General features: G+C 37.5%; 1 protein-coding gene across 4 annotated transcripts in view; it reads left to right on the top strand.

Annotated features, from left to right (window-relative positions):
• Positions 1-17,422, top strand: part of LOC113411241 (SAM and SH3 domain-containing protein 1) — a 583,123-nt gene that overhangs the window by 496,863 nt on the left and 68,838 nt on the right. For all 4 annotated transcript variants that reach the window (XM_087970319.1, XM_087970299.1, XM_026666233.2 and 1 more), the window contains exons 3-4: positions 12,822-12,872; positions 12,978-13,027. In XM_087970319.1, the coding sequence (XP_087826445.1) occupies positions 12,822-12,872; positions 12,978-13,027 (101 nt within the window). The remainder of the gene's footprint in view (positions 1-12,821; positions 12,873-12,977; positions 13,028-17,422) is intronic.

Genomic DNA, 17,422 nt, shown 5'->3' with positions numbered 1-17,422 from the left:
TTCAATACCATCATTCCAGACACTCTTCTAAGTAAATTAAACCAACTAGTGGTACCTGAACACACTTGTAAGTGGATCATAAGCTTCCTAACAGACAGGAAGCAGCAGGTGAAGCTAGGCGGAATCAAATCCAATACCGTACAATCAGCACAGGGGCCCCCCAAGGCTGTGTGCTATCTCCACTTCTCCCTATATATCAATGACTGCATCTCAAACGATCAACCTGTTAAAATACTGAAGTTTGCTGATGACACAACAGTGATTGGTCTCATTCGAGACAACAATGAATCTGCATACAGACAGGAGGTTATACAACTTGCCTCGTGGTGTAACTGAAACAGCCTGGAACTGAACACACTCAAAACCATAGAAATGGTGGTAGACTTTAGAAGAAACCCTCCCATACTGTCACCTCTTACAATACTAGGCAACACAGTATCAACAGTAAAGACCTTCAAATTTCTACTATATCACATGACCTAAAATGGACACCTAACATCAAAAACATCATCAAAAAAGCACAACAAAGAATGTTCTTTCTGCGCCAACTCAGAAAGCTCAAACTGCCCAAGGAGCTGCTGATCCAGTTCTACAAAGGAATTATTGAGTCTATCATCTGCACCTTTATAACTGTCTGGTTTGGTTCTGCAACCCAACAGGACAGACACAGACTTCAGAGGATAATTAGGACTGCAGAAAAAACAATTACTACCCACCTGCCTTCAATCAAGGACCTGTATACTGCATGGGTCAAAAAGAGGGCTGTGAAAATATTTATAGACCCCTCACATCCCGGACATAAACTGTTTCAACTCCTTCCCTCAAAATGATGCTATACAGCACTGCACACCAGAACAACTAGACACAAGAACAGTTTTTTCCCGAAAGCCATCACTCTGCTAAACAAATAATTCCTTCAACACTGTTCAACTATTTACAAAGTGTACACTACTATTACTGTTAATCTTCTCATCACTCCTTATCACCCATCCCCTCCCACTTGTGATTGTAGGACTGTAACTTTGTTGCTTGTATCCTTACAATTTATATTGACTGTTTCCTAGTATGATTTGATTGTACCCTATGACTATGATTAAGTGTTGTACGTTATGATTCTTGATTCTTAACAAATGTACTTTTTCTTTATGTATACTGAGAGTATTTACACCAAGACAAATTCCTTGTGTGTCCAATCACACTTGGCCAATAAAGTATTCTAGTCTAGTCTAGTCTAGTCTATTCTCAGTGTTCCTCTGGCAATTTAAGACTCAACGTTTTCAATGCCGGTCCAGCATCTGCACCACTGCCTTCTCTCTCCTTTGAGAAATTTTCCCTTGGGAAACTAAACCATGCTGTACTCTCCATTTTTATTTATCAATGAAACCAGTGCATAAACAGAAACCTTTATTTAGGTTTCAGTCCACATATGTGGACAACCAGCAAAAAGCCCTGACTAAATGCAGACTTTAATCCGGTAAGGAATAATCCCCCTTTCTATAACATCATTGACTTTTTCCTTAGGGGCGATGTTCCTTTCTGCTTTTTTTTTTCATAGCATAGCACGTCAGGAGTTGGACTCTGTAATTGTGATTTAGGAAACCATAGGTTACTATCATGGCTTCAAAGGCGCATTGAAGGCTTTGTTGCACTAGGCACATACTTACATTTTTGTCAGCAGGCAGATAATCATAAATGCAGCACTTTTGCAATGCATCAGAGAATCTTCATACCCTTTGCTTTGTTTATCCAAGAAATTAAAAGTCTATAAGAGCAGATATAAGAGCAGATATGTTGACTATGCTGACCAACTCCCCTTGAGAATGTTAATTTTTCCAATAGCATTCAGGAAATTAGGTATACAATATATAAGCCAACTCTGTGAGATGAGATATCAATCAATGATATATCAATGATATATCTTGATTTTTAAAAATGAAAATATTCTGCTTTTAGCTGTAATTTTTCTGGAAGGTGAGTTTTCAGTCTTTTGATAATACCAAGATACTTGCCTTTGGTATTGGTGTGAGAGTCAGGTTACATATTGTATTTTGTATAGTGCTGCATGCATGTTCAAAGGCAGCGAGTTTATAGCTTAGGGGTCTCCAAACTTGGCAATTTAAAACTCCCAGAATTCCCGGGTTTGTTTGTCGGCTCGGCGGGATTGTGCGCGCGATCCCTGCCCGCTTAGGTTTTGGGGCTCCGACCGGCGGGTGCGGCAAGGCTGCCCTGCAGGGGTAGCTGAAGGTGGGGTCCGGAGGAGGGTTTGGGGGTGCAGACCCCTCCTGGCCGGCGAACCCCTTTACCAGGAGTGCAGCGGCGGTCCGTAATGGCCGCCACAAAGAAGTTGACAGCCGGCAAGTATGCGCAGGAGGAAGAAGAGAAAGTTATTGAAAGTGAAAGTTCTTCTTGGTTGACCCAGGGCTTTGAGATTTATCTAATTTAATTCCTGGAAAAGATGGTTTTTGATGATTTTTTCCACAAGAGAAAAAAAAAAAAAAAGCGGCTATTTTGAGGTGCTGAAGGAAAGTTTACTCTCCCTCCCGACGGAATTAAGCCGGAAGGGAGAGGATAAAGAAAATATATAAATTTGGATCTTGTTGGAGGAGATGCCTTGAAGACTTGAGGACAGAAATATAATCTTAACAAGGCTTTAAAATATAGATTTGGACTCTTTTTTTTTTTTGTTTGATACCACCCTGGAAGAGGAAGGGGGAATTTTGGCTTGCTTGGATTTATTGAGGATTGTGGATTTTGGGATTGTTTTGCCTTTCTCTCGGAATATTTGGTTGGTGTAAGAAGGAAGAGGAATAAAGAAAAGAAAAGATTTATTTATAATGGCTTTCCTTTTGAAGACCTGAGGGATGAATATGAGCAAACAAAAGCAGCCTGCAAAGATGGCATGGAAAAAGCTTTTCTATTTCTAGAAATGGCGCTGGTCAATTACCAACAGACAATGGAACAGATGGAAACGGAAGAAGAACAACAAGGAAGAGACGAAGACGCCATCTTCATTGAATCCCAAAACTTATCTAAGGAAGAAGGAAGGAAGAGAGCAAGGAAAATGAAGGACTTAAGATTTAAAAAAACATTTGAGAAAGAGAAAAATATGATGCAAAATAAATATAATGATAATAAACAAGAGAAAAAGGGAACACAACAGAGAAGGGATCCCAGCAAGGCAGAGGTTAGAAGAAGAAGGGGGTAGGAAGATTTGGTGGGGGAAGAAAGAAAGGAAAGGCGGAGAAAAGCCTCAAAGCTTTAAAATTGGATGGGAGAAGAGGGATTTTTTTTAGAGACAAAGGATGAAATATAAATTTCTGTAAGAAAGATTCTGCTAAGGTACAGAAGATGGTATTGTAACATTTATATTTGAAATAGTAAATTAGAATGGTTTAAGATTTAATAAGAAATTAAAATGTTGAAGTTTAAAATTGAAATGTTGAAGTTTTTAATAATGATTGATTTAATAATGATTGATTTTTGAAATGTAATAAAATATCGAAGGAAAGGAGGATACAATGTATTTAAACATTTTTGGTGGATAGAATGTACCAAGCAGAACCAAATTGGGTATTTGTTATGTTGAATGTTAATTTTACTAATTTAAGGGGAGGATAGAAAGGCATCATACTCTGATTAGTGATTTCAGGAGAAATTCTTTTTATTATAAGAAGAGATAGAGGGATAATGAATGGGCAAAGATACAAATTTAATGATTTAATTAAGATGGATTAAATAAGATAGAATTGTGAAGAGTGATATGCGCTATTATTTTAGCCCATGCAAAGAGAGGTAACTGGGGCCAAGGTACTTTACTAAAAGATTTTTTTATGTTTGTTTGTGTTTGTTTGTGTTTTATGAGAATATTGGGGAAATTATTGTAGAAAGACAGGGAAAGATTTAATATGTAATGATTTGTTTGTTGTTGAAACTTTTAATAAAACTTGTTTATAATAAAAAAAAAAAACTCCCAGAATTCCCCTGCTAATATGTTTCCTTTGCCAGGTTCATGAAACAGCTGGATCTTGAAGGGATACTTGCCAGTAACCATTTTGAAATGGAAATAAGTATTTCACTACACTTTGGATGCGCCTGGTTGCTTTTGCTCTTTGCGATTGGGGTGACATTACGGACAACACATATGTATACCTGCCCTTTGTGCCCCAGTCAGTGTACGCTTGAGGATCTCATGACAATGTGATAGAACACAATTAACGTTGCTAGTTTCTGGACAAGATCTGTTTAACCTGTACATACTTTAATTTTGTATTTTATATTTTAAATTTTATGTCATATAGTATGCTTTATTGTGGTGCTTCTGACACGAATAAACAAACCATTTTGAAGAGTGTTCTTTACAATTGTAGAGCCACCTACAAAAGACAACATGATCAGTGTAAATTCACTAGGAAGGAACATCACCAGGTTGGTGGCTATTCTGGTCGAGACAGAATTCTTGGTACTCTTCATTATAAAATCATAATCAGAGAAATTTCGTTGATAGTCCATTAAGCAGTGGTACACATCCATACTTTTTTATTGCTACTATTATTCCTCCTATCACGAACATGGAATATACGAGCTTTAGTAAAATCATTTGCAAGAAGCCCTTTTATTTTAAAAGTAAGAGAAAGGGTATGAAAAGGGCTTTTCCTTCTAAGTTTTATTCTGGATTGTTGATTTCATTATTATGCAATCCACTACATGAGTCAAAAAACACATCCAAAATGTTCCTTCAAGTCCACATTGTAACAATTGGGCCATATTATATTTGCAAGCATTTCTTTGTTTTTGACAGTACAGTTTATTTTCAGAAAGAGGCCCCACTCCAGCAGCTGAATAGAAAGTTTATCCAGCTGTGAAAATATCTAATTGCATGTTTGGAAGCATTTGTTCTTTTCATTTGTACCTGCAGGCATGCTTGTAGAAATGAGTTTGTCATTTTGGCACTGCTATTAGTGCTAAATTTTATAAGCAGTGTTTTATATCATGGTGTGTGTTATCGTATTCTTAAGTCTGTTGATATCAATTTATACTGTAAGGTGGTTTGTTTCTCTTTCTCGTATTTCATACCATAGGGCAGAATTGAGTCTAGTGTAGACAGCTCAGAAATTTGTGCTCTCCAAAAAATTTGGATGTCACAGAGAAGTCAATACTTCTGCTTTATTTATTATTTATTGTGGAATTTATTTTAGCACAGGTATGATAGAAAACATGTGTGTGTGTGTGTGTATGTGTTTGTATGTATGCATGTATAAGATGAAATATGTCATCCAAAGCAAAAGACATCAGTATAAATTTATGAAATAGAAAGAATGCTGAAAGAATAATATCAGAAATATAGCAAAGTACAAGTAAAATGCATCTCAGATTATCATTTCATTTCTCTTTTTCTGTTTGCCTTGAGAAGTGTTGGACCTGTCATATAATAAAAATCAGCATATTTTAATGCTAGAATATAAGTTTAAAAAAATGTTAATATGGGAATGAGAGCTCTGTTGTCCTTAAAATACCCCTAAATGACAATTCACTACTGCCCATAGTGGTTAAAAGTATTCCAATTTATAGTTCAATAATCTTTGTTAAGATGAAATAAATCTTCATTTAGCATAATTAGATTTAACATCAGTTGCACACCTTTTATATTAGACAGCATTTTCCTGGCTTATATAGTTACTAGACTCTTATCAGCTCACAAAAAGCAATAGTGACTGCAGAATTTTAGGGTCCGTGTGCTGTATTGTTCGCTTTTATTTCAATTTTGAGGTTATTTCAGAGATAGAGTGAAGAAATTCATATCTTGCTTGCTTGAAATCTTAAATCTGCTGGATTTGTTAGCTTTCTTTAGTTGTGTGGTTTTGATAACAGCACTACAAGACTGGCCTATTCCAATATGCATTTTTAATTGAGTGTCATTGTGAAGCATTACTTACATAATTCATTTTATTCTTTGGCATAATTTGTTTTACCTGATTCAGAAACCCGTTTTTTAATCTGTTGTTTGTCAAAAAGTTGGATATATAATTCCTGTACTTTATAAAGTGAGGAAATTATAGAATCCCTTGAAAAATTGATGAAACTTAAATGCTTTGCTTTAAGAAAAATAGTCATCCGTATGCAGATTGCTTGCATTCCCTCTACCCACATAATAGTTTGTAAGAATAACTTAAGAATAACATGTTAGTAATTATTATGTCTACTAAAAGTGGGGTTTTGCTTGTTTATTTTAAAGGAAATATCTATTAGAAAATTCAGTTTTAAATAATTCTCAATAATTCTTCCTCCTTCCCCTCATTTATGCTGCATTCAGTACAAAATGTTTTCATTTAGCTACAACTCCAGTACTAATATGTAAAGGTAATGAAGCAGAAAATTTCCCATGTCGTACTATGAGGGCTGAAAAGAACAGCTTGGGTTAGTGCAGACAAACTTAAAATACACGCTTTAGTAATTGGAACGATTGGAAAATCTCTGCTTTTGTTTGTAAATTTTATAATATGGCTTCAGTTGTGAGTATTATAAGCATTGTGCAACACTTCTCTTATAAGCTAATGCTTATTTTAAATAAATGGTTATATATTGTAAGGATGATTATTTATAGAGATTCATAGGTTTTTTTAATAACTATACTGATTTTAATCTATTGGAAAGTCTGACATAGTTCCAATTTAACCTTGTAAGTGATCTAGAACAGCGGTTGCCAACCGGTGGGCCGTGAGAAAATTTTGGTGGGCCGCAGAGAAATCTCACCCCCAGAGCACCCCTCCAAAGCAATTAATCCAGGCTGTGCAGAAACACAAGGCTGCGCTGCCCACATGGCCCGCAGGAACCCTCCCACCCACTCACTCCTTACCCAGCAAGCTTGCCTGCTAAATTTCTATTTTTCCTTTTTCCGACCATCATCTGTTCTGCTGTGCCGGGAGATTTAGATTAGCTAGGAAGCAGAAAATGACTGGATTTCTTGCTTTCTAGCTAGTTTTAGATCTTCGGCTCTGCTTTTAAACACAGCCGAACCTCCCTTAGGACTGAAGGTTTGCTTGCAAGCAAATTCAGTGCAGACTCACGGCAAGCAAATTTGAGAGACTGAGCTAGCCGATGGCAGATAGATAGATCACTGAATGATTCTGTGAGCAACTCAATCTGCCTGCTTTGCCTGATTTTGGGTAAAAGTTGCTCTTTTTTATTAAAAAAATTCAATATTTATATAAATATTTATAATATTTATATACAAGCCACGCCCAGCCAGTCACATGACCAACAAGCCACACCCATGCCCACAGAACTGTTTAGTGGTCCCTGGGATCTAAAATTATGAGTTTGGTGGTCCCTGAGGTCCAAAAGGTTGGCAACCCCTGGTTAGAATAGAATCATATAGGGATAGAATCATATAGTGATCACCAGTAAGCTATAAATCAGGGGTGTCAAACTCGATTTCATTGAGGGCAGCATCAGGGTTGTGTTTGACCTGGGAGGACTAGGGGTGGTGGTGGTGGGTGGATGGCCAGTGGTGGGCGTGGTCATGGTGGTCATGGCTGGGTGAGCATGGCCATGTGGGCGTAGCCATGGTGGGCGTTTGACACGGGCTCAAGATGCCTTTTTCCCCCTTCTCTTCTTTCTTTCCACAGTTCTTTACTATAACCATTTTCCTATCTGTTCTGCCAGATATTACTGGCAAACATTTATTCTTCATACGCCACTAAACTTTTTCTTCATACGCCACTAAACTTTTTATTTCTAAATTTATACCCCATTGTTTAGTAGTAAATGGCTGGCTGGCAGAGGCACCACAGGCTGGTCCTTTGATATTTCCAGGCTGGCCCTGTGGGGCAGATTTAAGCACCCCACGGGCCTTGAGTTTGACACCCCTGCACTAGAACAATCAGTGTTGTTTCTGTCACATGTCATAAACTGAACCATAACTAACAAGGATTCAAATAAATTCCCTCTTGCGAAGTATACAATAGCTGCATCCTGAGCACTATCTCAATAAAATTTTCTAAAGGATAGACCGGGCAGTAGTTGTCAAAGAAAAATAGCCAGTGCAAGGAGGGCCTCTTGAGAACAACATGAAACATAACTACTTTCAGGACTGGTGGCACTGTGTCCTTTGAAACCGAAGCACTAACAATGACTTACTAGCAAACCGCTGTACAAAATATAGTGGCCAGATGGGAGATCTACCTGATGTTAAATCTGGAAAAGAGAGTCACTAAAGAAGGCCATTGATACAATAAAGCAGGAGAGGTTAGAGTACTTCACCTCTATTATTGTGATGTTGTAGGCCCAAATCTTGAGGTGATACTTGTCTTGGTAAATAGTAGTTTTGGTTTTCCTCCACTGTCTTTCCAAATGTTTCTTATATTTTATTTATTAGTTATTTGAATTTAAAGAAAAAAAATGAATTTTAAAAGGTACTTCTAATTTGTCTTCTAGAGCTAAACCAAGGAGCCACCTGAAATGAGCACACAGGGAGTGGTTGCTTCGTGAGCCTACCTTACCTCCTATTGACAATGACTAACCAGGCATGCAACAGAACTGCCTAGCAGCTCACTGAAAACTTCTTAAATACCCTCTGGAATCTGTTGAGGTTCCTGAATTTCCTGGGATAGCCCACCGAATAGACCTTCTCACCCCAGTCTATTTTATCTGGATAGGGAAGTTGCATAATGATAAAGGGTTGAGGGAAATCTCCACTCCCCATACTTCCCTCAGAGATGAAAATGAAGTGAGATGCCAAGGCAATGGTCATCTGGGAGGCCATGAACACCTAAGCTCTACCAGGACCTTACACCTGTGCTCTACCAAGATTTTAAAAAATTGACAATAACTAAAGAAAATAACTAAAGACTACAATTAAAGAAGAAAAAAAGAATGGATTAAAAATATGCTAGGGTTGGATATATTGAAGGATATTTTTGAACAATGGACTCAGAAGCTAATTTTAATAGCCTCTGCCTCTATAAATATATAATCTCTAAAAGATGTTATGGAAGAGGAACAAGTTCTGCTTGACAAAACTGAGACTGAGTTGAAAATGGATTTAAAAATGAGGGGCTACAAAAATGATATGGGAAAATATGTTATACTGGACATACAAAAGAAGCTGGCTGATGTCTTAATAATTAAAAAGGGTATTTAAATAACAAACCAAGAGAATGACCAGGATAATTTTTTTATATTGGATTTACAAAACAGGCATCTTAAAGTTTAGAAGATTTTTTTGAGAAGGGACAAAGAACAAATAAAATAAAATTCTGGGACATTATTAAAAGATTAAAGATCAAAATTGTTAGAAGTAAAAGGAAGAAATATAAAGTTGATTTACTTGATCAAGATTAAAATAGATAAGTTGCTATTTCTGGTAATCCTTAATTGACTTTTATTGATATCAGACATGAAATGATAAGGTTTTATGAGGTTTTGTTTATAGATTAAAAGATGGGATATAGGAAAAATGATCATATTTTAAGAAAAGGTAATAAGTTACTAAAATTGTCATACTTACTGTGATGAAGGGGGGAAATTACTTATTTATATATTACTTTTTTTCTTTTATATATTCTTATTTTTCTTTCTTTTCTGTTTCTCTTTCTATTTTCCCCTTTCTTGCATCTTCTACTTTTTATTCTTTCAGGATTTTTGTATTAGCTTTTATTGTTGTTATAATGATACATCTTAATAAAATTACTATTCAAAAAACAATTTTTGAAGCACTTTTGACAATAGCTTAAATTTCAGCATGATGTCTGCCATATTTACTGAAGCAAATTCAAAGCTCAGTTAAGGTAACTCCTTAACCCAGGAGAAGAGAGCATTCCATGCTACTTTTATGAAGTTTTATGAAGTCTAAGAGTCTACCTATGGAGCTTTTGATTACCATTCAGAAATTACAATTCATGTGCTACATGTAGAGCCATCACTTGCAAACAAGGACAAAGCAAACCTTTATTAAGCAAAATAGTATCCCTTTAGGGCAAGGGTCTTCAAACTTGGCAAGTTTAAGACTTGTGGACTTCAACTCCCAGAATTCCTGAGCAAACATGACTGGAGGAGAAATTCTGGGAGTTGAAGTCCACAAGTCTTAAAGCTGTCAAGTTTGAAGACCCCTGTTCTAGGGTATTTTTATTATTTATCAACCAGTGCTCTTTTTTTTAATGAAATCCCAATGCTTAGTTTTTGTAAAGAACACTGTGGCTTTTTAGTTGTGAGAACAAAAGAAGTTACTCACGTTGTAATAAGAGAAAGAGAGACAGAGCAGGATCTGGATTTTGTTAGCACAGGATGCAGCTGGTCTTTCCCTGAGAGGGTTTGAGGAGGAGGGAAGAATCTGCTCTACCTTCCCTTCCCAATGATATCTGCTGTGCATAGTAAATCTTGTTTATGTCAGCTTAGGTAATCAAAGTATCTCCTTTAAAAAGATAAAAGATAATGTGAATTAATATAGATCTTACTTAAGCTAAAAAGCACCTCTAGCACAATCCCTATCTTTTAAGTTCTGACTAAATTCCACAAAGCCAAACATTTGCTGCCCAGAAGCCAACAAGAAAAATTACTCTTAGTGCCCAACAGGATCTGCTTTCTCATGGTGCATGGATTGAGCTGCAATGTCTGTAAAATGTCCCCTCTCTTTTATTTCCTTGACACTCGGTAGAAACCTAAATGAACTGGATTCTGCACAACTGCAGAGCTGTCCCCTTCCTTTTCTCACTGTTTTATGTCATTGGAGGTGGGATGACAGGAGACAAAATAAGAACCTTAGTAATGTTCCCATTGCTTTTCCAGCTGGATAGTTGGCTCAGCTTAATGAAAGAGGAAGTTGCATACATCTGCTTTTTATGGAACTTTGCTTTGGTGAGAGAATGAAGACTCTCTAACTTAATTTTTGCTAATGTTTTCATTACTTTGACTACTTCATACCGACTTTTTCAACTCAGAAGAAAAACATCACCAAACTTCATGTTCATAAGTTGATTTTGTTTCCATCTCTCCAAATCAATGACATTAAAGCTAATTGCAAATTTCAGAGGAATGTGCATTTGTTTCCTTGATGTAAGGAAAAGGCATTGCACAAGCCAGCAGGGAAATTATAAATGTCTTAGACTGAATTAGGTTTTGGATTGTATGTAGGTTGAAATTGTTCTGATGCTATAGGTCTTATATAGCTGTATGTTTATCATGGTTTATCAGCCCATTCACAAATTTTGGTTTTTTTGGTTGAAAAGTACTTATATGTTTGAGATGGTCAGTGACCACAATAAAATACTACTACTACTACTACTACTACTACTACTACTACTACTACTACTACTACTACTATTACAGATAATTTTCAACCACAATGGAGGCCAGAATTTTGGTCATGTCATTGTGGTTATAAGTCAAGGCACACACAACCAGACTTGATTTTATAACCATTTTAACAATGGTCATAAGCAATTACCATGGTTGTTAAGTGAATCATGTGGCTGTTAAGCAAATCCAGCATATCCAATTGACTTTTTGGCCATTTTCTGCTAATTGTGGTCACATGACCATGGGACACAGCAACCAGTCCTCAATGCTGGCTGGTTGGCAAAGCCCAAAATGCAATCATGTGTCTTCAGGCCTCTTTGTGTGTGACAGTCATAACTTTGCGGATGGATCATAAGTAGCTTTCTTGTCTTGTCCTTCATTATTTTGAACAGCTGTTAAGTGCCAGGTTATAAGTCAGAGTCTTTGTATATGCATTCAGATCAATCCCTCTTCCATTGTTTGTAACTAGTTCTTCATTATCAATTAATTGGGGCTTTCAACCCTTTGTTATTGCTATCCTTTAAGTTATGTTTCCTGTCTGCTTTCTATAATTTTGTATATCTTGATCATGTCTTCATCCAGTCACATTTGTTTTCTGAGGTAAATCTTCAGTGTTGTGTCTCAAAGAACATGTGTTCAAGCCCCCGAGTCATTTTAATTATAGTCTTTAATGTTTTTTCCATTTCTGTTATATCCTTCTTGAGATGTGGCAGCAGAACTACACACAGTTTTCCACATCTGGAGAAGTAGACTTAGATGACTACTCCAAGGCAATGCAGATGTTAACAGGATTGTTTATTTCTTCACTTCTGCTCCTTACTTTTGTTTCCGGTTTACAAAACTGTGCAGTATACTGAGCCATCTAGTGTTCCCACTGTAGATTGCATAAAAAAACAAAAAGTAAGAGAAATGTTATGACAAGAGATTGACAGTGCTTCTAAAGCAGGGTTTCTCAACCATGGCGGTTTTACGTTGCGTGGACTTCAACTCCCAGAATTCCTCAGTCAGACAAGCTGTCTGGGGAATTCTGGGAGTTGAAGTCACGCATCTTAAAAGTTGCCAAGATTGAGAAACACTGTTCTAAAGTAACATATTACTGCTAGTGCTTTCTCATCCAATTGAATGACTGCTTTTTGTAATCCAGGATAGATGGAGATGTTCTTGTGAGATGTATCAAACCAAAAAGATTCAGGTTCACTATCAGCCATTAAGGTTCAGGGACAATTTTGAGCCAATCCTCTCTCTTCACAGCCAACATCACAGGGTTGTTTTTGAACAGATGTTGGAGAAGATATTGCTATGCATGCCACTGAGCTCCTAGAGGAAACTCAAATAAAATGAAATTGTGAATTTACTTTTATATCCCATCAGTGTGTTCTAGCCAGTTTCTGGAAGCATCTGAACTGAAATAGTTTGATGGTCTTTTCATTCCTGTCCCCTTTTGTTCTTCTTTTTGCTGTCTTGCTACTTTGTTTGTCAACACTGCCACACTTGTGTATTTCACTAACTTGACATCTGTTCTGTTTCAGGAGAAATCTGATGCCAGCTCCACATCCCTACAGCTGCAATCCCAGATTGAAGTAAGCACAATGGATTCAATTCTTTATTTTTGCTCCTGCATCCATCAGATAATAAAGCTTTTGGTTGTTCAGCCTCAACTCAAAGCAATGAATCTTCTCTTCCAGGAATCCCTTGGCTTTAGCAGTGTAGCATCCACACCAGAAATAGAAAGAAAGTAAGTAGGCATTTATACTTCTGCTTTACATTCTGCATGAATTACTAATTCATATCAAAGGGTTTTACTTTTACGTGACCACATCACAAGATTCAATAAGCGGCAGCCTTTTCTTTCTCTGCCACCGGTGTATTTCCCCCCCGATTTCTCTCAAGTTATATTTTCTTGTCACTTTCTCTTTTTACAAAATAGTGTCTGCTCAAATAACAAGACTGATAGAATTAAAATGTATTGATTTTGCACTATACAAAGAATAATGTAACTTCTCCAGTGGGTAAAATAGTGTAGGAAACTAGCAGCTCGGGTCCCTTTGACCAGCTTCAGGGTTTTGTAGATCTAAATTTCATAGTTTCAAAAATAGTTACAAGAAGGTGGGCAGAGCAGGATATGATTTCGCCTATTGCCATAGGAAGTATGGTACTAGGCCCAGGCACCTACACAAGAGCATATCATTTGAGAACGGAAAGTCATTCCCAAGTCCCCAAGGGGATTACAGGCATTTGAAACGGAACTGAAATTTAAGTAGACCTAATGAGTGAGCTGATCTTCTCAGAAATGTGTCCTCCAAGGTTCCAAATGTGACACCAAATGCAACTCCAGGGTGGGGTGGTGCAGTGGCTATTATTCTGGAGCCACTAATGACTTTTATGGATGCTCCCTCAAACATAGCCGGATATGAGATTTTCTTCGTGAAATTGGGTCTTGAGGATCTTCCTGTTTTTCTACCTTCTACCTGGTTCAACTCCTTTCTCCATGGACGGTACCAATCAGTGCTAGTGGGGGAAGAGAGGTTCCTATATATGGATTGCCTCAAGGCTCTCTCCCCTCCTATTTAACATCTATATGGAGCCACTGGAGAGGCCATCTGGTTTTCAGGATCTTCAATTTTCTGATGATATCCAATTATGCATCTCTACCCCATGCAAAGCAAATGATGTTCAGGAGCTAGATCAGCATCTGGTGGCTATAAGGGCCAGGCATAGGGAGAAATCAGCTATGACTCATCCCTAGCCAGATGGACTGATGACGGGATTTTGGCACTGAGAGTCAGGGGAGTAGACATCTCTGACTCTGGATGAGGGTTATATCCCTTCCAGGGGAGGGTGTGCAAATTGGGGTCTTTTTAGACTCATGGTTCTTCCTGGTAGCTAAGGGGGCTTTTGCACAAATCTGCTTTACACCAGTTGCATCCATTCCTGGGTCAAGAGGCCTTCCACATGGTCACCCACGTCTTAGTCACCTCCCGCTTGGATTACTAAAATATGCTCTGCCTGGGTGTTCTTTTGAAGACCATGTGGAAGCTGCAACTGATCCAGAATTCAGCAGCATGCACAGTTCTGCCTATGGCCATGGGGTCATGGTTCACCCAAATAACACCACTGCTGTATGACCTGCATTGGCTTCCAGTTGTTTTCAAGGTGCAATTCAAGGTGCTGGTAATCATCTTTTAAGCCCTTCATGGCCCAGGGCCAGGTTACCTGTAGGACTGCCTCTCCCTGAGGGGATCTGGCAATACAAATTCATATAATCTGCTTGTAATAGCAGCAGTCCCACAATGCATCTCACTTTTTTCCTTCTTACATCCTGTGTAGGATTCTTTTATACTTTTTATCTAATATAAGAAATATTCTTTTGATAACCAGTACAGCTGGAGAGTTAAGTTCTAAAAAAAAATAGGGTGCAGAGGTACTTTAGCTTCCAGAATTTTGAAGCAAGATAAAGGTTAAAATGACTCAAACATTTCTTTGAGAACGTAGTATCCTAATTTTCTTTAGCATTATTTATTTCCTTATGTTTCAATGCATATTCTTCAAGTGGTGTTTTGCTTTAATACTATCTTCAGAGGTTCAGCAGTAATAAAGTTGGCAAGTATTAGAAAGAAGGGCTTCTCAGGGATAATTCTACCAATAAAATTTCCTCCTAAACCAAAAATTATTCATTTGTCATTCAGTGTTGCAATGGTTACAATCACTCGCCAGTGAGCTGGCAGAATATTCTAGTTCCTTTATGTATTTCTTCTCGCTGGCTTTCTACTGAGATTTTGTACTATTTCCTGCTGGTATATTTGAAATTGTACTTTATTCTAACTGGTTTATTTAAAATAGCTCAGAATTAAGCAGTTTGGTTGTGAATTGCATTGTTATCTTTAAAAGTTCACAGTGCAACAAAGTTATTTAATTGTTACTCCAAAAATAAAGTAAAAGGTAACCATAAACCAGTGGTGGTATTCTACCAGTTCGGCCTGGTTCAGGTGAACCAGTAGTAAAAAATGCTACTGTTCGGCCGAACCTGTAGTAAAAAAAACAGCTAACAGTTTGGCCGAACTGTGTTTTTTTCCCCCTAACAATCAGCTGTTCTGACAATCAGCTGTGCCGGGATCCGCCTCGCTGTCTTACTGCTTCACCCAGGAAGCTTCCTGAGGCCCAGAAGCCAAAAAGGGGCATGCGGGGGGTGCTGCGCGGCCCCCGTGCACTCCATTTTTTGCCTCCTGAGCCTCAGGGAAGCCTCCTGGGAGTGCAGGGGGGGCCTACAAAAATAGAAGAAGCCATGCCCACCTAGCCACGCCCACCTAGCCATGGCCACAGAACCAGTAGTAAAAATATTTGCATCCCACCCCTGCCATAAACGCATTTATGAGGGCATATATGAAAATTAGGTTTTATCCCCCTTCCTTCACATGAATGGCTTCCTAGAAGTGGGTGCTTTGTTGCTTACTAGATTCACCTTCTTATAGGTGAAATTGAATCTAAGCAGTCAGCCCATTTGCAAGTGCAGGATGTCATCAGTAAAAGCAGGTAAAACCACCAGCAAACACACTGTCAAAAATGAGCTTTCTGTGTTTTTTCCTGTCATAGATAAAAATAGTCTAGATACTCTTGAATCACTTGAGAAGCACACAAATGGCTTTCCAGGTAACACAGTCAATCTTTAAATCACATTTAAGGTATCATCCATGCCATTCTTATTTGTATTAAGCAAATCTCAAGTGATAAAGCCCTTTAAAATTTTAGTCTTTGACTCAAGACTCAACCTCTGACTCATTCTCCTAATCTCTTAACTGAAGGCTGCATTGTATAAAAATTAATAATTAATATTCACACTCCTTCCTAAAATGTTGTGTCACCAATTAAAACTTAAGAAAGTATGGATGAGTTATTTGATCTGTATGAAGAGCCTTGTGACGCATACAGGCTGATCAGGTTTAAATACTCCCTGTCACACAGGAAAAGGAAATTGTGATCTGATTTTAGCAAACAAAGGGCATGGGATGAAATCTAGTAACGTTTCTTTGTATCCTTGTTTTCAATAACTCTTCCAAACATTTTTTTTTTTGCCAAACAAAGGCAAGGCCAGGATTGATTGGTACTCAGTTGGGAAAAAGGTGAGCAGGCTGAAAAATTATGGAGTGTGGGAATGGAGAAAGTTTTCTTATCTCTTTCCTACTTTGCAATTATGAGAACTTCACCTAAAACATAAGAAGCATTCATCCTGCTGCTGGGTCTTATTACTTTCCATAAACCTAAAAATATTTTTTATTGAAGCTCTCCTTTACCTTGAATACACTTAAGCAATATTGATACCTTGTTTAGATGTAGCATCTCAACTTTGTAGCATCTCAACTTTTCACCTTCACATATTGAATGGTTTCTGTTATTACAGAGTATGTATCACAAGCACAGCAACATATATCTAAGCAATAATAAATATAAGGTATTATATCTTGAAGGAGTACTAATCACAGAACATCATATAATGTAGAAACTATAGGAATCAAGAATTAAGGATGGAGTAAACCCAACAGCCACTGAACTGTTTATTTTGGTCCTTACAAGAGAGACTCACAGTGTATAGCATTTTGATTTAAAATGCTTTTATTCCCATTGCATTAATAAATTATATGAAATTTAAAAGAGGTGATTTAGCAATAAATAAATAAACACCAGAGACATCTGTATGATATTTTTGTTGGTAAAAAAATTATATTTCTTTTATATGTTTGAAATCATGTCACTGTAGCAGAGAATTTTAACAGCTGTTCTACTAAATTCTTCAAGGGTAGAATAAAGCTAATGAGAAGGATGAGTTTTCAGACACTGGAAGGGAAAAAGTCTCTCCCAAAGAGACTTTAAAGTTAAAGTTTTCATCGCAGCGCTCAAAAGAATAATTCTGGATCAACAGTATAATTTTCAGAATGTCTTGAAAGCCAAGAGTATATTGCACGCTGTGGCTTATAACAGGTTAGTGTTATATCATACTCAGGTATGCCCTGTCAGTTTGTTTTCACAGACCAGTTCATCTGCAGTGAGATGGTTAAAGCGGGGTTGGAGTGCTGGTTATTTGAAACCCATGTGTGTTTGTCCATGGTGGTAGCCAAAATAAAAATTAAAAAGATAA

Source organism: Notechis scutatus, chromosome 1 (genome assembly GCF_049901735.1).
Source record: "Notechis scutatus isolate UNSWTSFEM ecotype Mainland chromosome 1, rNotScu1.2, whole genome shotgun sequence".
Lineage (NCBI taxonomy): Eukaryota > Metazoa > Chordata > Lepidosauria > Squamata > Elapidae > Notechis > Notechis scutatus.
Note: the sequence above shows the minus strand (reverse complement) of the source record. Positions and strands in the feature narration are given on the sequence as shown.